Here is a 22,443-nt window from a genome sequence, read left to right on the forward strand (position 1 = left end):
CGACTGGCGTGCACAGAACAGTTTGATGCAAAAAATGCCTCGGCTGATCCGCGCCAGCCTAGAATCGCCTGCAGAGACCTTGTGCGGCTGAACGATGTCGATGTCAGTACCTCACCTCTAGGTTACCGACGAAAACCCGCTGTGCGGGTGTATGTGCCTTTACACGGATATTTGTGACAGTGCAGATAGCGCTCCGAAGGGCAGATGCTCTCTGAAAACGTTTGTTTATTTATTTGTCTGCCAGGGTGAGAAGCTGCCAGGCTGTGCATGTCCGCCGGGGTCATGGCGGCCCCAGGGAAGTTACGGAGTGGACGGAGCAGGGCTGGGGGGAGGCCGGCCCACACGCCCCGCGTTTCGTGTGCCTGACGCCCTGACCCTCCGGTCCCGCAGGCCGCGGCCTCCGCCCCTCCCCCCCCCCGCAGGGATCGCTCTGCTCTTCGTAGCCGCCTTGAGCCACCGCGCAGCCCCGCAGGGCCCGGCGCCCCCCGCCCGGGAGCCTCGAAGCAACAGCGGGGGTGGGGGTGTGGGGGCCGCTCTCCTTCCTCAGCGCCCCCAGGGCAGCGCCCCGGGATCTCCGGAGGTCGCGCTGGAACCGCAGCCACCGGGCTGCGCAGGGGACGGGGACGGGACGGGGAGGCGAGGGCCCCCCACCCTGCCATGACGGGAGGGCTCCAGGGGGCGCCACCGCCCGCGCCGGGCGGGCAGGCGGTGTGGGCGCTGCCGCGCGGGGACCAATGGCGCGGGAGCGCCGCGCCGCGCCGCCAGGAGGCGCCGTGGTGCCGCCGCCGCGCGTAGGTGGTGCCGCGGGCGGGCCGGGGCGGCGGGCAGGTGCGGGGCTCCGGGGTCCGAGGTGCGGGCTCTGCCCTGCCCTGCCCTGCCGCGGGGGCGAGAGGGGTAGGACGGGCCCCTTGCAGTAAAGCCAGCGCCGGCAACGGCGGGGGGCGGGGTGGGCCGCGCCACCCTCCCAAATGGTCTCTGCCGCTGCGGGGGAGCCCCTGCGAGTGTCGCTCCCCTGCCCGCAGCAGGAGGCGGGCTAATCCCAGCTCGCGGTTTACCGGCCCCGCCGCCAGCAGGTGAGGCGGCGGCGGAGGTGCGGGCCCGGGCCTGGCCCCGGGCCGTGCCCCCGCCCGGCCGCCCGCCGCAGGATGTCCGGTGAGTACCGCGGCTCCGCGCCCCGCCGCCGGGGCCGCCCGCCAGTCTCGCAACTCCCGCCCCGTGCGCCCTCAGCGCCTCCCGGGGACGGCGGGGCCTTCCCCCTCCTCGCACCCCGACGCGGGTGGGGGTCTCCGCCGTGGCGCTGCCGGGGGGGCGCCGGGCCGCAGTTAGCGGTCCCGGATTCGGGCCTGAGCCCCTTCGTGCCCGTGCGCAGGGACCGGCCTGCCCGGGCCGCGGCGGGTCCTCGGGCCGGGGTGGGCTCCCTGGGGCCGGGGCGCACACGGAGCGGCTCCGCTCGGCTCCCCGCTCGCGCAGCGGCGGTGCGGCCCCGCAAGCCGCGAGGGGCCGGCTCGGGGCTGGCCGCGCCGGGCGGGCGCGGGAGCCGTCCCGTTTCCCGAGCGGGCTCTCAAAAATGGGGAGAAAGCCGGGGCCGGAGCTGGGTTTGTGGGGCCGTGGGAAGGGTCTCACAGACGGCACCTCCCCGGGCGTTCGGCCCCTGGGTCCCGAGCTCGGCTTCACCTGTGGGGCACCTCTGCAAATCGAACGGTTAGAGATTGCCCTTTGGCTTGGGTTTGGGTTTTTTTTCTTTTCTTTCCTGAGAGGAGGGTGGAAAGTCTGGAAACGTCTAACTTAAATGTATCGAGTCCTTTGTGCTGCCTTTGGACTGCCTGAGCAACTGTTACTCATGTTTTTTCAAGCTGGTATGTTACTATTTTGGGAGCACCTTTGAGTACTATGCTTATGCTTATTTGTATATTATAATATTGTTGCATTTGATTTTTTGCAGAGGTCATTTAGTGTCTGTTGAGTAACAAAACTGCAGGGTCTTGAAGCAGGATGTAGCTGTTCTTAACTGAAAGATACTTAGTAAAAGCTACACAAAATAAGAAAAAAGCCCCCTCCTGTAGCCTTCCGAGATAACAGTCATAATGCTGTCTGGTAAAACTCAGTCTTGTTTTAATGAAGGGCAGGAGGAAGTCTGGTTTCTGGATCAGGCAGGACTTTGTTAGACCGAGAGAAATATTCTGTGCCATCAAATGTCGATTTCTATTCTGTTATAAAAAGATCTGTGTAAAGTGGTGGTTGGGCCATCTTCACCAGTAAAGTTTCTGCAGTTGGACCCAGAATGAACAAGCATGGGAATTAAAATTGCCAGCTGTCATTTGTTTACTAGGGCAAGAACTGCCTCTCTGCTGAAAACTTGCATAATAATTTCTGATGGTGGTCCAACATAGGTTATTGTTTGACATCATTATTCACCATTCGTTTTACCTACTTATAACAAAATACTTCTTGACTTCTTCTAAGGTCATAGGTGTCAGCTGAAGCTTTCCATTCCAGGTACTTGTGATACATTTGTGCTAGGTCCGAGAAGTGAGAAGGCCTGTAGCCTGCCCTAGCCTTGCAGCAGCCCAACGCGTCTTCACCGGGACACGCTTCTGGGGCAGGATGCGTAGGGACCTACATGTGGGAGCAGGAGTAACAAAACTGTAGCTGGAAAACATGCTGTCAGTTGGGGCTGTGTTATGTCATTCTCACTTGGGATTTCAGAAAGGGGCTTTGGGCTCAGTGAGCGCAGCTCCAGGCTGCAGCCAGCCCACCCTGCAGATTGTGGCTGAGGTAGAAGGGGGAAGGCAAATAAAGAGTGACAGGTGGTTCCAGGGAGGAATTTAAGAAAGCAATGAGGCCACGGTTGTTAGTGTGAATGGCAGTACATGCTGAGGACGTAACCAGCCTGTTGGAGGCTTTTAGCTATTGGTTTATCTACTCTTATGCACAAGACATCAATATGTTATTTAGATTATGCTTCTAGGGAAGTTGTACTGTAGAAGTCTTTGGTCTCCTATTGCAATTTTGGAGTGGGTAACTAGGCAGATTTGAGTCGTTACTCCAGTAGCCACAGCTAGAGCACATTTGTCCTCTCTCTGTGTATCAGAACAAAGACCGAAATATGTTCAAAAAGCTATGTCTAGTGGATTATGGAGGAAAAAGGACCCTACATAGGCTTATCTTGAAGCTGGCAGGTGCATGTGGTTGATTCAGTGCTTGTTATTATGAGCCACTCCTGATTCTCAGTGGGAACCTGGTGTTTGTTCATTCCCTCTCTCTTTTCTTCTTTGAACATCAAAGTGAGCACCATCCTGTCTCCTTGCTGGTGCGGATTCTAAGTAAGGCTTTTAGCTTCCCTAGAATTTGTTTTCAGGCCTGTTGAAGAATTCTGCCTCCGGCAGTGTCAGATGTACTACTGCTGTGAGTAAGTAGCATAAGAAATTGGTGATCTTGGTTAAAAAAACTCTAACAAGTTTCACATAAAATCATGCTGACTGTGGTGATTCACATTACTTTTGCTGTCTTTTCTGTGTTGCAATCTGTAGCTGCAGAGCAGGGTCTAAAACAACTCGCCAAAGTTACTTGGTTGAAAATCCTTGGTTTGTTCTGAGAAGCTATTGTTAGGTATTAAAGCTGAGGAGCCACTTCTGATGATAATGATTTCTAAATTTACATCTTCATGTGATGTGTGTTAATCCAGAAAATACGTGAACAGATTTATAAATTTATACAGCATGGTTTTAGTGTGATTCTAATCATACACTTACTTTTCTCATAATTCACTAAGAATTCAGTGGTATTCGCCATAGGGCTTCACAGCTTGAAAACAATTTGTTTGAAACTTAGTACTGTTCATACTAGGTGTTTTCCATGAAAAATCCTATTGTCATTCAGCACAAAGAATTGAAAGTTATGCATAATGATGCGGTTGACACCTAAAAATTCAGTTGCAATGAATTTTAAATACCTACACCTTTGGCTTTCAAACGTAAGAGATCAAATCTTCTTTTGCAGCTTAAAGTCAGTAAGTGAAACCCTGTGTACATTAGATTTAATGCAACTTTGTTCTTGGTTTCATTTTAAGTGGGCATTTTCAGGTAAATGGGATACTTTCACAAGTTTATATGAAAAATCTGATCCTTATTTTTCAGTTATAAAAATAAAACATTTATAGAGACAGAGTTCCAAATAACATTGTAAATGAGGCCAGTCAAGTAACACTTCCTCCTTGAAAACAAGGATTATAAAGAACAAGTAATGATAAAATCTTTTGATTTTAAACCCCCTGTGAATCCTTAATGGATTAGTGATGCCTCTATACAATTTTAAAATAGCTAGGACATGCTTCTCTCTTTGCACTAGAAATATTTTAGTGTTGCATGGTTTCAATCAATATTTCTTTATCCATTTAATTATCTCTGTCATGATTCACTCTGTTAAGAAGGCCATAATATGTACCCCACATCTGATTCTCAAAAGAGACAATTCGTTTCTTTTCTGTATGGGGTATTTGCAAGAGTTTCTTAGAAGCTGTATTTCTTTGGCCGTTTGCTTCCTTGTGGTTCTGACCACAACTTTTGCCCCACAGGTATAGGGCATGAAACCATACGTAGGGTATGGTAATTTACCATACCAACTTGCTGAACTATTTGATGAGTAGCCTCTGTGTTTTCAGATGTATTGCTTATGTAAAGATTCAGCTTCTGTAGCTAAAAGAATTTTCAGAAGCAGTAAGAAGATTACGTGTTCAGTTTTGTGGTTGTTATTTAAAACTGTATTTTAAGAATTAAACTCCCACTCGTTTCACAGTTTGCTTTTTTTATTAATCTACCCCCCACGTTCCTCTCAGTGGTTGTTTTATTACCTTTATTTGGCTGAAGATGCCTGTTGCCTAACACAGAAGTGTTTTTCTTTGCTGAATCTTTGTGTCCTTTGAGAATAATTTTATTGCTAAAGTAGCCTTCAGTGTTTTTTTGTTTTGTTTTTATGTATGCTCATATTTATTCTTTTAACCTTTTGGAAAATTGCTGTAGGAGCAGTTTACTTGCACAACTGTCCTTTTGAACCACTCCATGTAAGCAACTCTTTATTCATTGTTTTCTGGAACACGTGTAACTTGCTTGAGCTGTTATGATAACAGGAGATTTGAAAGTTCCTTTTTTTTTTTTCCCATTTGCTTCTTCTGGAAATTGTGATTTAAAATGTTATTGGAGTTTGCTTAGCGAAGGGTTCTGCAACGTGTGGATGGATGATTCATTGTTTTTTGGTGAAGTTTAACACTACTGGTATTCTACTGAGGTGGAGGGGTCTGTTTCAACATCAGCAAACGTCAGGTGGATGTGCATGATGCGAATTCAGGTCTGGCTGGAGATGAGTGGGAGGTAGGGCAGAAAGGGGGGGAAGAGGACAGCACAGCAGTGGGTCTGTGCTTTGCTCTGGATTTGGAGGACAAGAAAAATGAAGATACTTAGTACCTGAGATCTTGTCAGCGGCACCAGCCATACTTCATTGCATACCTTGATGCTAGGTTATAGGTTTGAACTCACTCAGTTTGGCAGCCTCTGGCTGAGACAGCCATGAGGTCATTTGTTGGGTTCTCTGCAACTAGTTCTGTCAGATTCTTTCCTTGTGTCTCTCAGAGAACCTGGAAACTGTATGACAGGGTGTTTTTCTTGTCATTGTTTGGTTGTTTTAATTTATTTAACATAACTGCTTGTCCCTCACGTTGATGGTGGTTTTAAACAAGTAGTTCAACACAAGTATTTATTGCAGCTCTGTAGAGCTGAGTGGAATTCTGCTCATCTGTGTGACCCGCTCATCTTGTTCTGGTTAACTTTGCAGCCTGGAAAGCTGAGGTCTTCATTCTGTTCTGAGGATGCTGTTTACCTCCCTGAATCATGGTTGGAATTGATGATCTTAGAGGTCTTTACCAACCTATGATTCTATGATTCCATGAATTGTAGGTTCTGGCCCTCTGCAGGAGAACCCCGATAGCAGTGGTTCTGTCAAAGGGCAGAGCTGAAGAAGCAGCCCCTGGTGATACTACCACAGCCCTGGTATCTCTACAAAATACGTTATGTCTGCTGTTGTGCAGGAGTGTACATTTCTTTCTTTTTTATTGTTCTTTTTTTCCCATGTGTTTCTTGACAATGAGGAACACTCCTAATTTTCTTGGTGTTACTTGAGGTAGGGATCCTTAGCTTCTGGGAGGTGCACTGGTCTCAGCAGGAATTTCTCTGCATTTATTCAGGCAGCACCAGTTACTCCAGTACAAGGAGGACAGAGCAAAGAATGATGCCTGTTGGGTTGATTCAGCGAGGTCACAGAAAGAAGGACATTTCTGGCTAGTACTTAACATCCTGGTTTTTTCCTTAGCTTTTGGCACTGTATAAACAAGAACATTTTCCTTATCAGTTGTATTATACTATGTCAGTTAAATGTAAAATCTAAATATTTTCACATTGGCCTTTTTTGATTTACATTATGTTTAGGCAATAAGACTTGGGGAATTATTTGTTTAGGGCTAGTGCAAAACCTCATACCTGTTGTTATGTAAATCAGGCAAACAAAAAATAATAAAAAATTCAGAGACATACATTCTGCAGTCGTGTTCACTGGATTTTCTATTCAGTTGTGTCTTCTGGGGGAGTCTGGGGAAGCCAATTGCTTATCACAGGAACTGCAGGTTGCTGTAAGCCTCAACCTGTCAGTTAGCTGGAGGAGGGAGATTGTAGGAACCTGTCAAAAGAGCTTATGTTAATGCTGTAAAGTGACTCTTCTGAATATTTGCTCACAGTAACGGATCAAGCCTTTGTGACCCTTGCTACCGATGATGTGTACTGTCAAGGCGCTCTGGTTCTTGGACAGTCATTGAGGAACCATACAACGTCTAGAAAATTGGCAGTACTAATTACATCACAGGTTTCCAGTGGGATGAGGTAAGGATTCACGTATTTTTGGAGGTTGATAATGTGGAAGAATAAGCAACAGTGTGAATTATTTTAATAGACTTCCTGTTGATTTCACAGCATTATGGCTAGAAGTTTCCCCTTGGCTAGAAATTTCTGAGAAGAGTCCCAAATAACATCCATGATAAGGTCATAAGCCTAATAAAATTCACTTGCAAAAGCAGAGCTTGTGGCTGGAAGTTGTCTTGAGCCCGTAGTTGGGAACGGAAGCTGGAAGTTTGGGAACTAAGGTTTAGTGTCGTGCTTTTGAGCCAAAATAAAGGCACTGCTGTTTTTTTCCCTAAGTGTTTCTCTTTTAGAACGAGCAAGATATGTAACCACCTGTGACATCAGAACTCTCCAAAAAACTTAGGGACTCAGACGTTTCAGATGGCTAATCTTCTTAAAATATTGGTGCGTGGCTATCATGATGAGAAATTAATTTATTTTCTTTTTTTTTATCACTTCCCAGTTTGGGTTGTGATTCTGCAGGCACTACAGAATTGCATGTACAGAAATCTTGTTAAATCTGTTGAACTCAAGCCCTGTTATTTGGAAGTGTGTGGTGTTTGTTAAAAGGAACATGAGATGCCACAGCTACTTAAACTCTTAGTTCTGCTATGGCTTAGGAAGTGTGCAAGCTCCTGATTTCTGTACGCCATGTGAGTGTATTTGCAATGTATCTGGACCAAGAAACATATTTTCCCATTTTTTTTCTGTGATTGAATGTGCAGAAATATGTTTTTACAGGCTTTTTAAAGTATGGATTTTGTCAGAATGCTCTAACCTTCCTGAGGGAATACTGTATATGTGTGACACCTGGGTGAATACTGAGTCCATCAGTTTTTTCATCCCCATTCAATGGGGGGAAAAAACCTTTATAACATATTTTTTAATCAAGGATAGCATTTTAAAAAAAGCACGTCACTGAACTATGTTTCTGAAAAACTGTACCTACTCTTAGTTCTTTCCCAGTTAACTCCTGTCCCTTGAAGATCAGTCAGGCAAAAGCCAATAACTCTGAAATCTGGATAATCAGCACAGGCTTTTCTTTTTCTGAGTTTGCATGACATCCAGGACTTAATAGTGTAATGTAAATAAATAAGCTGTGTTTAAAAGGATTACCTACTTTGGTATGACCTATAAAATTCCCATGAAAGACATGCATAGAAAAAAAATGTCTTCCTAAAAGTCGAATTTGAGACAATTCATAGTTGTGAACAAGTATATATTGCCTGTTTTAAAAGGTGCAGTTTTGAAGCTGCATTTACTTGGGCATAATAAGCGCAAATAACTGTGCTGGCAGTGCAGGCACATCCTGTGCAGTGCCCAGGGAATGCAGTGTGTGCTGTGCTTAACAGTCAGTTGTGCAGGATGAAAGCTGCTTTCATTTCTGTGGGTGTTTCTGTAGGAGATGAAGTATCTAAAGTAGGGACTGGTTTCTCTTCCACACAGCGCCTGTCACTTTTTGAGGTTTGCCAGCGCCGTAGTGGAAGAGGCGGTAGTTTACGGCCTGATCACTGCCACTGTTTACAAGGACTTTTCACTTTTGACTTCTTATGCTAGCCAATCAATCTAGCCTTTGTTAGTGTCATAAAAAATGTCATGCTTCTGTGTGTCACTGTTTCCATGCCAGGATTGAACTCTAATGAACCTCTCTAAACTCCCTTCTTGCTCTCCACTGCTTGCTCTGGTAGGTCTGTCCTTCGCAGTGTGTTTGACGAAGTCATCGAGGTGGATGCACTTGACAGTTCTGACTCACTCCGTTTGGCTCTGATGCGGAGGCCAGAACTGGGCGTAACCTTCACTAAGCTTCACTGTTGGACTCTGACTCATTATAGCAAATGTGTCTTCATGGATGCAGACACTTTGGTGAGTAGAGCAGGAGCCGTGGAAACGTTTGTGCCTGTCGCGAAGAGCTGCTCTGAGCGTGGGAGGCTTCCTGGTCAGGCAGCCTATGGGGCCTATGAAGTGATCAGATTTGCTGGTGGTCATATAATCATAGAATGTTAGAGGTTGGAAGGGACCTCTGTGGGTCATCTAGTCCAACCCTCCTGCCGAAGCAGGGTCACCTACAGAAGGCTGCACAGGACCTTGTCCAGGTGGGTCTTGAATATCTCCAGAGAAGGAGACTCCACAACCTCTCTGGGCAGCCTGTTCCAGGGCTCCGTCACCCTCGGAGGGAAGAAGTTCTTCCTCATGTTCAGATGGAACTTCCTCTGCTTCAGTTTGTGCCCATTGCCCCTTGTCCTGTCGCTGGGCACCACTGAAAAGAGTCTGGCCCCATCCTCCTAACACCCACCCTTGAGATATTTGTAGACATTTATAAGGTCCCCTCTCCGCCTTCTTCAGGCTGAACAAGCCCAGCTCCCTCAGCCTTTCCTCATAGGACAGATGCTCCAGTCCCCTCACCATCCTTGTAGCCCACCGCTGGACTCTCTCCAGTAGCTCTTCATCTTTCTTGAAGTGGGGAGCCCAGAACTGGACACAGTACTCCAGATGGGGCCTCACTAGGGCAGAGCAGAGGGGAAGGAGAACCTCCCTCGACCTGCTGGCCACACTCCTCTTAATGCACCCCAGGATGCCATTGGCCTTCTTGGCAAGCAGAGCACACTGCTGGCTCATGGTCAACTTGTTTTCCACCAGGACACCCAGGTCCCTCTCCGCAGAGCTGCTCTTCAGCAGGTCCGCCCCAAGCCTGTACTGGTGCATGGGGTTGTTCCTCCCCAGGTGCAGGACCCTGCACTTGCCCTTGTTGAACTTCATCAGGTTCCTCTCTGCCCAACTCTCCAGCCTGTCCAGGTCACGCTGAATGGCAGCACAGCCTGCCGGTGTATCAGCGACTCCTCCCAGCTTTGTGTCATCAGCAAACTTGCTGAGGGTACACTCTGTCCCTTCATCCAGGTCATTGATGAAGAAGCTGAACAAGACTGGGCCCAGTACTGACCCCTGGGGGACACCACTAGTTACTGGCCTAAGAGTCCCAGGAGCTCCAGCTGCATTGTTTTGGCAATGCTCACAGTTTTGCCAGCTGCATAGAAATAAATCGTTTTAAGAGAAGCCTCAGGACTGTCCTCAAAAGATATCACAAACACACGCTGTGTGAATGGGTCTCTGACAGGTGTTTAAATTATATCTTTGTCATATAATTTCATTTGGACTTATTCTGGTCAAGAAGGCAGACAAGTTTTAAAATGGGGGCGAGGAAGCCCAGACACATTAATTACTTTTCAAAAAAAATTTTTTAGAGGTATGTAGAGAAAAATGACTGTAGTGTTGGCAAGGACAATCATGTCGGCTTTCCCCTGCGCTTATATGGCTCACTTTGGAAGACTGGGATGCATTTTAATTTAGTGGGATTGTATTTGAATTAGAAACCAAATTAAGTTATTCCTCTCAGGGGGTGAGGTGGGGAGGCTAATGATTTCCTGCTTTACATTAAATATAAAGGAGGAAGACAAACATTTCTTTTTGTTTTAAATTCAATGAAGTAATCTTTCTCCTAAAAAAAAAAAAAAAAAAAAAAAAAAGTTGTTCTGCTTTTCAGTGGCTCAGTTGTGGCTGGGGTCCAGACTTTCAGCAACTGCACAGCTGTCTTTCTACCAGATTTAACCTGATTGATTTTTCCTACTTCCTTCTGAAGCTTAAAAACCAAACCAAAGCAAACCTCTGAGCTTAACTTGCAATAGAAAACTGGTAACAAGACGCAGTTTTACTGCCATCCCATTAGTCAGTCTGTTGCTAACTCAAATTATTTGGATTCCCAGCTTTCATTTACTCTGTTGCAGTTACTGAGAATAATGGACTCTAGGAAGGTGAGCTAAGAAAGAAGGAAATTGTGTGTTTTCATTGTATGTTATACTATTTAAAGGGACTTTCTGGAGAGTCTTGAAGGTTCAGGAAATAATTTCTCAGGGTTTGTGCTTTTATCAGAGAAATCAGGGAAAGCCACAATTAATGTTGCCATTTTATATTAAAGATTCTAACCCCTAGCATTTTTTGCATTGCTACTGCTTTTATGTTCTGCAAGCTGTATACTTGGCCAAACTAGCAATTGATACTGATTTAGCTGCTCGTGTTCTAGAAAAATTTGCTCTAACAATTTTTCCTTTTTCCTACTGTCTCTAAGGTGCTTTGCAATGTTGATGAATTGTTTGATCGAGAAGAGTTTTCGGCAGCTCCTGATTCTGGCTGGCCTGACTGCTTTAACAGTGGTGTATTTGTCTTCCGACCTTCTTTGAAAACGTACAACCGACTGCTCCGGTTTGCTGCTGAGCATGGCAGCTTTGATGGTAAGGGGTAAGGCATAAGTGATGAAGTGCAAGATGTTACATTCCTTCTCAGTAAGCTGTTTTTTCCATAGCTTCCATGCTATCAGGGCGAACAGAGGAAGGCAGGAGTTCTCTGGCCTGTACATAATTGGGCCCCCCGCAAAAATGTAAGGTGCAGACCTTTGCCTCTTACACTGTACTTAAGACCCATTGACTTATTGCTGACTGTGCTTCCCAGAAAAGGGCAATAAGGGACATTGTGTCTGAGTCGTGCTCAGTAAGTTTTAATTTTGATGTCTGGTTTAGGAGAGAGAAATACAGCTGATCGTCAGTCTTCTGCTCTGAGGGAGACCAAAACCCTTTCCTTCTCCTTTCTTCATATATTACAGTAGGACTCCATTTATACTGAACGTGTATCGGAGTGGATCAGGTATTATTCACTTGTGCCTGCTCACGTGGCCATATTGTCAAGTCCAAGTTGCAGTCCCATGAACACATCAGTCTCGCTCTCATTTTTGGATGTGAAATTGTGACATAAATTTGAGTGTATGCATAATTATAGTAATACTGTTTTATGTATTCTTTAGGCGGTGATCAAGGCTTGTTGAATAGCTTCTTCAGCAACTGGGCAACAGCAGATATTGGCAAACACTTACCTTTCCTCTATAACTTAAGCAGCAGTGCTGTATACACCTACATCCCTGCTTTCAATCAGTAAGTAGTAACACTTCTGACAGGCTGTAAACCTCTGTAGTTTGTTAATGAACATTCTATTGTAAGAGAGAATAATAGTAGCATATTCTGTAGATTATAAATTACAGTAGTCAGAAATGGTATTACATAACTAACTTAAATGCAATATGAATGTCTTGCATCTGGACACAGAGAGAGCCCCAGAGTTGGCTACATTGTCTCATGTTGTTTCAGAGAAGATTTTCTCATATTTGAAAAGATGTAGATTACTTTAGCATTAGATTCTGACATCTTTACTTTGAAAGTTGTTCCTTTCTTTTCCAGTCAGTTCTATAGGAAACAGTTGGGTTTCCTTTTTTGATTTTTTTTAAGCCATTTCCTAGATTCTTACGTAAAACAAAATTTGTGCTAGTAATTAGATGACTTCAAACAATGCAGTTAGAGAAAGTTTTCTGGCAGAAGGCAAGTTGGATTTAGGGTGTCATGAATTACGGTTCCAGTTACACAAAACACTCTTACTGGAAGGTGAACTTAGGATGATGTATTTATTAGTAATTTAACGCGGGATCAGTAATAACCAATTTTGTTGATTAGGTATTTGAAGTGGTATTTATTTGTTTGTGGACAGAGTATGCAGGGGGATGGGAAATGGTACTGCCTCAGCCTGTCACTTTTCCTTCATGAACTTTTCTACTGGATTCAGCAGCTGGAAGCAAATGACAATGCAGCCTTTTGTTTTCTGTATGCTAAACGAGATACCTTAAACTAATAAGACAGAGAAAATATAAATGTATATACTCATACTGAATGTCTTGCTGTTGAAAAAATGTTGAAATTACCTCAGCAGTGAGAGTAAACATGTTTCTTTAGCAGTTTATATCAGCTAAAAAAGAAAATATTTAATATATAGTCCCTCTATGTTTACTCTCTCTCTACAGGTTTGGTAGAGATGCCAAAGTTGTTCACTTCTTGGGAGCAACAAAGCCCTGGAACTACAAATACAACCTTCAAACAAAGAGAGTTATGCAGGATGGCACCACCTCTGGATCTTTTCACCAGCTGTCATTTCTTGCGCTCTGGTGGAATATATACAGTGCCAATGTATTGCCTTTGTTAGAAAAATTTCAAAAGATGGAAGAATCAGAATCTGAGGAATGCAAGGTAATTAATAAGGAGTTAATGGGAATATGCTGGAATCACAAGAAAAATTCTGAAAATTATGTGTTTGCTGAAGGAAAGAATTACATGGGAAAACATAGTATCTGTTGATTGGTAGGAGCAGTGATTGCTTCTAGAAGCATCTAAACTAGCAGTTTTGGAAAGATTTGTAGTACTATTGGCTTTCCAAAGATTTCCCTCAGCCCTTTTCTTAATTAATGAAGAGTCTGTATGGGAATATGTATATGTAGATTCTGCAAATTAAACACAAAGTGTGATACAAATTAGCCAGAGAGGGTGATAATCTGGCTATGAAACAAACACACTTTTGACTTTTTGAAGATAAGTTGATGTAGACCATCAAATGAGCCCTTTGTCTCTACTAAAATTTACTTTTTCAGAACTGCATTATAATTTGTTTTATGAGGGTCATAGCAAATAAATCAGATATGCAAAGGCATTGTTAATTACACTTAGGATATTATATTCAGTACTCCTACGTCATCAAACATTTACTAAGGTAAATTTGTTTTTTTCTTCAAAGGAGTGCATCAATATATGGTTTCCATGAGCAGAATAAAAAAAATATGCTGATAAATAGACGATTTCTTGGAGACCAGAAGCATAAAGTAATGAGTAGGAGAAGTATGATTTTTAATTTTGTATCCAGACATGAAAATTTAGATCACTTTTAGGCATATGTAAATATTTTCTTAATGTTTTTTAATATAGACTATTACCATCGTTGAACTAATTGCGTGGTCCCAGAAGATCAGTTGGACAATTACCATCAAAGCCTCAGAGAGGAATTTGGTTTGCTAACCTCTTAACAAATTGGAAAGCAGAGGAAGGAATGGATAGTTTTTAGTCTCGTACTTTAACATATTTTAATTTTTAAGAAATTGTGCGGTAAAGAGATAGTTCAGCTACAGTAACATGAAGGTAGAAATATCTGTTAATTTACCTCCTGATGATGCTGGCATACTCATGAGTGCAAAAATCTAAATTGCAACATACTCTGAATCTAGGACCACAGAATTTTTTAGTTTATTAACTTACTCCTTTAATGCTGAAATCCCTGTAAGGAAGTGAAACTGTTGCAAATATGATATTAATTTCCTGCAAAATACTATTTCAGTGGTAAAAAAGTGGTTCTTCTTTTTGCTAGCACACTTTCAATGGAGTTGAAATTACACTGAAAAAGGTCAGTCCTTATGTGGCCAATTCTCTGCAAATGCCTGTGCTTCCAGAGCAGCCGTACGAAATACATCCCACAGCACGTTCACCTGAGGAACTCACTTTTGAAACTGTAAGTATGTTATATATTGCTATGTGTAATAACAAAGTAAAATGGTATACTAAAATGAGATTTTTTTAAATTATGCTTCTGATCTGGGAGATTATATCTTCTTCAATTTAGCTGCAGCTGTTGAGGTTTCTTGCCAGCATCAGAAATAGCCTAAAGAGTATTTATTTTCTTCAGTCATGCATGCATGATGTGTCTGGAGCTGAAAGAGTTTTCATTGAATTTTACGAAGATATTGCTTATTGAAAGTTGTTAGGTACTTAATAAAGTGTAATATAAAAAAAATCTGTTACCAAAGTGATTTTTGAATATTAATACTATTGTGAATTAATATATTTAAAACTAGAATTCTTTCTGTCACTTCTCTGTAGAAATTGCTACTTTTTTCCAGAAGTGTTGACTCGGAAAACTGTTTCTGAAATTTCTGTGATTTGGGCAACAAGGAGTGTCTTAAAAGAATCCACTGATGAGCATTGCAGGAGTTCTGGTTCTTTTGTCATTCTTCTTGTATTTGGGTGCTTCTGCTGCACTGACAAGGGCAAGTGTTTGGGGCAGTATTTGCTGGGCGAACTATTTTACCTTTGTTTTAGAAGTCATTGTTCTGTTCTCATTCTACACATATAAAACTTTCATGAGTTACAGAGCAAGCTATTATCCTAAAATTAGGGGTTTTTTTCTCTTTGAAGTTTGGCCTTGTGAATAGTAGACATCTACAGTTAGCTGGCTTTCCAGGCTGTTTCTGTAGTCACTGACAGCCACTCTTGAACCTATTTTAGGATGAGGTGAGCTGCCCACTGGAGGTACTTATCCTAGATTGATTACAGTAGGAGCTTAGATTCAATGCCGTTCTGATAGCTAAAGCTGGGTGAGATGAATTTTGTCCTTGATGATAATGTGTTTCATTCCTTTTCCTCCCATTCACTGCATTCCTCTGCCCTAAGACTGAAATCGATTTGTATTGTATGAATTCTCATGATAAGGAAACTATGAAAAAATATTCTCCTACTAAAACCTCAGTGGCTGTATTTTAGCAACCTGTGTGTGAAGCTGAACAAAGCGATTCTAACGTCCATCTCTCTGAGCCTGAGCCTGACAGACCTTCGAAACAACTTGTACTTCATCCTGTGCTTCAGGAAACCTCAGAACTGGTACATATCACTTTCTGCATTGTACTTCTGTTGATAATTGCATGCGTGTCTTTGCCAACATAATTTTAGGGAATCTCAACTAATTATGATGCAATGTGCAAATAAATTCTTGAATTTTTTAGCTATGTAATTCCTTAACTGCTTCCAATATTGGGGTATGATCCCTTTCTATCACTTACACATTTAAAAATGAGAAGTATATTTTCTTGTGCTAGACCCCAGGTAATAAATGCATGGTGTTAATTTTAGCTCTCCAATACTAATACAACAAATTTGTCTGGGGTTTTTTTGTTCTGTTTTTTTTTTTTTTCTTTCGTATTTTTTTTTTTTTTACCTGCTGAAGTGATGTTTCCAAGCAAGTGGAAAATGAATGTACAGTGAGTCAGGCATAAAGCCTAAGCTGCTAGGCTTTCGTCTGTGATCTTGCGCTGCATTTATCTGTGGGCAGTGTGACAGCAGTGTCAGACTTGGCATTGATGGAGGTGACAGGGTGTCAGAGTTGTGTCTTGTAAGGTACACAACACAGCCATTTCCCTGATGAGGCCTTTTTTACAATTGTGAAGCATTATGGTGAAATACTTTAACACTGAGAAACAAAACTGCAGGTAAAGCTGTAGCTCCTGTGCAGCCAGGAGTGTTTGGGCTCTAGCTAAAATTCTTAATTTCTAAAAACACGATGATTCCTGTTGTCTGGTTAATGGCATCCAGAGCTGTCGATGAGGCTTGCCAACGGTGAAGAAGGAATCTTCATGCATTAAAGCAGTTATGTGTATACAAAGCCTGAAAATTAAATACCAAGTATTGTTGCATATTTGCATATATAGGGTGCAAGCGTGCTCTTTAGAGTATTTATTCAGGTTTAAAATCATGTACAGAGTGGGACCCAGGTGGGGATACATGTGGAAGGATGCAGTTGCCTAAGCATGTCGTGTCATGTTGGCTGTTTGAAATACCTTACCTGGTCTGCAGGTGCAGGTCTGGCACAGCTCCTGTGCCTTATCTGCCCCAAATTGGCAGATGTAATGGGTATTGCAGGGCATTTAGGCAGTTGAAGTCACTGATTCCTGTCCATTACCTTCTATTCTGAAATATCGTTATACTGAATTTGCCAGGGCTTTACTGGAAGGTTGTTCTGGTTGATTTCAATTTTGTTAGTAACATGAGATGAGTTGTTTGCCTTGGAGCCTCTTGGAGTAGTGCTGAAAGCAGGTTTTCGGTAGCTGCCTTGATTAGTCCTGGGATTGGGATGCTCTGGTTTTACGGGCATTGGTCAATCATGGGCAGAGTTTTTCAATTCTGTGGTTGAAATTATCACTAATAATGTGTCTTACATTTGTGCGCCTATGGTGACTCGATCTTGAACCAGGATTCAGAATTTTTGCCTATCATTCAGGATGAACTGGTTCTTGGTATAATGAGTAGTGTCAATCTTCTGAATTAATTTATATGGGTAATGTGTCTCACGTCTGCTGAATAATACTGATCTCCCTAGAGATCAAGTAAAACAAATGACCAAAAAATCCTAGGAGCTTATGTTCACATGAAAGCCTACTGAAGAGAAAATTTGCACAGATACATGGTTACACTTTATTGTAGGAGATACTCTAAACAGGCTGTGTTTGTAATATTCTTGTTGTGTTGTTGCTGAGTATGCCAAGGTCTGAGTTAAGACAAGTAAAATAGATGTTTGGTATGTTCAAAGATACTAGTAGTAAAAGCGTGGGAAAATGAGATCACATTATCAAAGCAAGAATGAATGTTTGAATACTGTTCATTTTATTGTTTTAACTGGGACTGTACAAAGCAGAAGTTTGACATTTAAGGTTTAACTTCACAGCTCTGAAATGAGAACAACCAAATGACTGTTTTCCCACTCTTCTGCTTCCTCCCACAGAATGAGGTCGCACATTCCATTTCAGAGCTGTCCATTCACTTCAGAGCAGAAGAACCCAGTCCAGAAGAAGAACGGAGAAAATGGGAGGAAGGGCGCATGGACTATCTGGGGAAAGATTGTTTTGAACATATCAAAAAGAAATTGGATGCATTTTTACGTTAAGATGGAGTGTACTGTAATTGTCACCACGATCTATGTTTCTTCTATAAATGCAATCCCTGAATACTTGGCTGTCTTCATAGTTTATTTGACACCAAAGTTAGAGGTAGAGGTGGATCCTCATATATTTTAAGGGAAGATTAACAGATACAGACCCTAGTTTTTCTAACTGTTAAGTGTGCCTCATCTTCGTTGTTGTGTATGTTTCATCTTCATTGTTCTCCCATAGTGCCTTCTGAAGTATAGTGAATGGTACCCTCAGAGTATGAATGCTCGTATTTATCACTCTAACCTGCTCTTCCCCATAGCATTCTGCAGAAACAGAAGTGAGCATTAAACATGTTGGGAGTTGAGTTTATTTCACAAATTGAGATTATTTCAAAAAATACTTGTAGAAGACGCTATAAAACTGTGTAAATTAAAACCTTGTTCTTGAAACAGAGTTAACACTTTCAAGGGCAGCCATAGTTTACATTTCAATAGGAGAAAAAAGTGAGGAGATAAATCCTGGCCTCACAGGAGTCTGCAGCAAAACTTTTTAAGTAGATTTAGGATTAGAGGAAATTCAGACTTTGTCTGAGATGACTAGTGGATGTTCTCCCTATTTATAGGAAACTGCTCAGCTTCATCACCAGCTTGATGAAGAGCGGTGTAAAACTCTTAAGATAGACTGATAATGTATGTTAACCTTTTATACTGCTGCTATAGGATACTGTTGTTTTTTAAATATTGTTAGCTTTACTTGCATATTCAGAGTTGTGTAGTCAGAGAAAGAAATGCTGACACTATGGTTTAAACCTTCTGGTGCTTGATATCAGTTTGTTTACAGTATTTCAAACTGCAGCTGACAAAGGTGGTGTTCTCCGTTAGCATGGTTGCCCCATATTGCAGGCCGTTTGAGTGCAGCTGAAAACACAATTGGCACTTGTTTTAGTGAACAGGCCCTCTGAAGATCTTTTAAATTAATAAACCTGTGAGTGTAGTTCCAGAAAAATCTACTGATGAGAATCCATTATATTAAGGATACTTATGGGGGATTGCTTTGTGAATTTGGATATTTAAATTTGACTAACCTCAGCAAGTTTGTCTTAACAAGGAAAAAGAAACCCTTTGAAAGAAGCAGCTTGTCAGGCATGCTAATATAATATCAGATTTGACGCAGTTATTCATAACATCATTATAAGCATAAGAATCCTGCAGTGCTGATGCAGGACTTGAAACACATTTCAGTCTTAATATGTCACCAATTTTGGTACAGATATACCTAATGAAATAACTTTGGAATTAAAAACCAATGTTTAAAAAGCAATGAAGTAACATTATGCATCAAAGGGATTGCCATAGAAGCTAGCGGAGAAAAAGGCAGGGTAGGAGGGAAAGAATTTTTGTTTCTTTTTCAAAAAGTCCCTTAAAGGAAGAAAAATTATCTTTGAGTATATTAGAATTACTTTTTAATATTCACAATAGTGGATTTTCTTTTACTTTTTTGGGCTATTTCTCATTTTATCTGGTTCCTTATTTCTCATTTATTCTAAGCACTCCTAAAGTGGGAATTTCTTTGGTGGGTCTGCTGAATTCAAGCTTTTAGTTCAAGTTAGATGTTTAGAGTCTCTGAAGTCAGAGAGAGAGATGTCCAGGAGATGAATCTTTCCATTTTTCCATTGACCATAAAGGGAGCCTCAATGGCCTGCGTCTCCTGGGTCAGTACCTTCGCGTGTTGGCGCAGGTAGGTGAGTTCTGTGTCATCTCGTGTGTGGCTCAGAGCAGCACTATGTGGAGATTACAGCAGCTGCAGTGTACTCTTACCCACGTGGCATTTGATCTGCTGATTATCCCTGTTTCTTACTGAACTTGTGCACTTCTGGGAAAGTTGTCTGCTTGATAAGCATTACTGCTAATATAATTCAGACACTTTTTGAAGACTGTATAGAACTGTAGTCAACAATGTGAACTCATGCTTCATGCACCTGTACTTTTTACAGTAACTACTAGATAGGCACATTAATTAGGTTATGGGAGAAAAATTACTGACACGAAATAAGTAAGTGAAAGGTTTTAAAATAGGTGTATGAATGTAGTAAAAGGAGCTGTCATGGAATACATTTGAAAGTGCTAATATGTACAGTGGTACTGTGCAGATTATACAATGTTTTGCAAAGAAATGTAGTACATTAATGTCATGGAAATAAAATAGAAATGGAACGGACATATGAAGTCGTGTGCTTATCGGATGATGGCGGGGTTACAATTTTCTGTTGTTCCAGGGAGTATTCTTTGTGACTGGTTACTTAAATGTGTTTTTTTCATGTTACTGAATTGCTTTTGAGACATTAGCACTACCAGCTGAGCAGAATTAAAAGGTGTGAGTTACAATTATTTCTACGAATTGCCTAGCTATGAGCTTTAGGATGTCTTGAATTAGCACAACAGTAGTTGGTTTATTGTATTTCATGGAAAAGTACGGCTGTGTTTAAAGAACCCTGCCTGAGATTTTGTGTACTTTCTTCCCACAAAAAATGTTGAGCTAGTTAAAATAATGCAGTGCCGTAGCAGATTCTAGCACAGTACTGCTGTCACCAGGGTGCAAGAAGGGAGAATCTTGTGAGTGAATTTGCAAGTGCTGTGCTTTGGGCGGCATTCCTTTCTCTGACAGATGTCATTCTGAACTCTTGGGGCTACGAGCAGGTCTGGGGGGTGTTAGGGGCAGCATGTTGCCATGAACCACAGGGCTGAGGTTTGCCAAGGTGAAACGTGATATGCAAATAAAACTTAGCAAGCTTCACCTCAAATTTCTTCTACTTTCAAGTGTGGTATAGCTCCAGGTAGTTTTAGGGTAAAGGGAGTTAAGAAATGTATGCTAAGAAACGTACGCTTTTTGGTGGTGGCACCGTTCTCCCTAAACAAGACATATTTTCACTTTGGCGGTTTGACAGGCGCTGTAGAATAGTAACCTTAATGAAATGTAAAGCCAAAAGATTGCATGGTAAAATGAGAACGACTGGAGATCTATTACTGTCTGGTCTGTGCGTGTTTGTGACTGGGTGCTGTCAGTATTGTGAAAGCCCCAGTGACCTGGGAAGCAGCTGTAAGGATTTTGAAAGGCCAGACTCTGACCTATCGCTGTGTGGCAGACTCTGTATTTGCAAAGGACAGCTTGTGTTTAAAACAAAACATGCTGATTCTTCAGCTGTTGTGCTCAGTTATTCACAGATAGAGGGTAATTTCATTTGCCATACAACAATTTTATTGGGTGCTCCTCATGTATAAACAGGAGGTAGTGTGGGTGTGCCACAAGGAAAAGTCTTGAAAGTTTTAGACGTGTGGGTTGATGCAAGTTCCTAGCCTACAGGAAAAGGCAATTGTTTTTCTTGAAATATTACTTTACTTACTGCCTGGTGTCTGGAAAAGACCTTTCCAGTTGGGTTGTTCTTGGGAAAGAAGTTTTCTTTGTCCCTCTAGTTCAGTCAGCTCACATCAGTTGTTTTGTAAGGCTAGTATTTGAAAAAATGCTTAGTTATTTTTTTACCTTGATTTTTCTGCCCATGAATGGGAGGCTGCGTTAGTAGCATGTGGGTCTATACATTTGCATGTCTGCTTGTCGAACAGAACCAAGTCTGCAGCGTGCCTATTTGTTCCTGAATGGGTCTGATTCTGTTTTGCTAATCTAAACTGTTTTGATTCATATGACTTTGGAAATAACACGAGATGAGCCTGTTTTCTTAATTCACATTGCTAATGTTTTTACCTTTGTATAAAGGTATTTAGGTCAATCTATGGAAAAAAATGTTTTATATATTTCATTGCTTTTTTCCATTATTTTTCTCTTCACCATTTTTGGATTTTATTTCTGTGGTTTTATTTTTTTTTAATTCAGCCCTTTAAATGCATAGCATTCCATTCTTAAATAGCCTGCAGAAATGCATGACAGTTAATACTAGTCATTGAAATAGTCTGCATTTTCAGTTATTGGTTGCAAAATGCTTCAGCTGAAATTCTGTTCGTCCGGAGTTGGCTGGCTCATAAAGAATAGTTGCTTTGGTGCTGACAGTTAAAAAGGGCAACACTCAAGCAACATGTTGCATCCTGGTATAAACTTTCAACTTGCTGTAATAACAGCACACTATAATTGTAGTAAAGGTCGGTAAATGAGTGATATATAATTTACTTCAAAAAAGTATAAGAACTATTTGTTAGAAGACTGGCAATGATATACTGTGAATACAAGAAGAAAACCACAATTGCGAGCATTTTTCCTGAATTTTACTTTGACTGTTGTCAGAACCCTTTCGATTTCAAGAAACAGGAGGGGAAAAAAAGTAAAATTCCAAGAGAGCCAGGCTCCAACGTGTGATTATTTTAATACTTTTCCCACTTAAGGATACTTGATGTTAACTTTCTTGGAATAGTCATTGTTCCCTTTTATGGTACTGTACAGGGTTCAGAACCATGACAAATACAGTTTTCCTTTAGACTCATAATGTCGGACACAGGTGATGTGTTTTATTTTAGAGAGCTATGATTTTCAAAGCCTTCTCATAGTATTAAATACTTGTAGAAATACTGATTGCAGGTGATGGGTTGGTACCTGTTTTATGTTTTGTTTAGTTTAAAGACTTCTGGGTTTTTTTAGGCTGCCTAAAATTCTCTGTGTTTCCAAACCTTTTACTTGCATCTTTTAGACAAATGGCAGAACAGAAGCCAGGGTCATTTGGAACCCATAATACTCCCATTTATCTCAGAAATGTGCGGTTGGGGGGTTTTTTTAGTATTTTTTTTCTTGTTTTCAAAAAGTTCTCAGTAATACAGTAGGATGGTAATTCAAAGAGAAACTAGGTTTTTAATAAATTTGATTTTTACAGAGTTATTTAGATGTAACATTACA

General features: G+C 41.9%; 1 protein-coding gene across 4 annotated transcripts; it reads left to right on the forward strand.

Annotated features, from left to right (window-relative positions):
- Positions 1 to 821: 821 nt before the first annotated feature.
- Positions 822 to 17,625, forward strand: GYG2 (glycogenin 2). 4 transcript variants are annotated; one of them, XM_075427885.1, is made up of 9 exons: positions 822 to 1,152; positions 6,782 to 6,923; positions 8,630 to 8,804; positions 11,062 to 11,224; positions 11,791 to 11,917; positions 12,835 to 13,057; positions 14,223 to 14,363; positions 15,392 to 15,508; positions 17,403 to 17,625. In XM_075427885.1, the coding sequence occupies exons 1-9, from the start codon at positions 1,146 to 1,148 to the stop codon at positions 17,562 to 17,564; spliced, it is 1,257 nt and encodes a 418-aa protein (XP_075284000.1). In that variant the 5' UTR covers positions 822 to 1,145; the 3' UTR covers positions 17,565 to 17,625. The 4 variants fall into 4 exon arrangements, with proteins under 4 accessions (XP_075284000.1, XP_075283992.1, XP_075284017.1 ...); XM_075427877.1 differs by lacking the exon at positions 822 to 1,152 and adding an exon at positions 1,610 to 1,856; XM_075427902.1 differs by lacking the exon at positions 822 to 1,152 and adding an exon at positions 7,253 to 7,346 and having other exon boundaries at positions 6,840 to 6,923.
- Positions 17,626 to 22,443: the final 4,818 nt, after the last annotated feature.

This window comes from Opisthocomus hoazin, chromosome 1 (genome assembly GCF_030867145.1).
Source record: "Opisthocomus hoazin isolate bOpiHoa1 chromosome 1, bOpiHoa1.hap1, whole genome shotgun sequence".
Lineage (NCBI taxonomy): Eukaryota > Metazoa > Chordata > Aves > Opisthocomiformes > Opisthocomidae > Opisthocomus > Opisthocomus hoazin.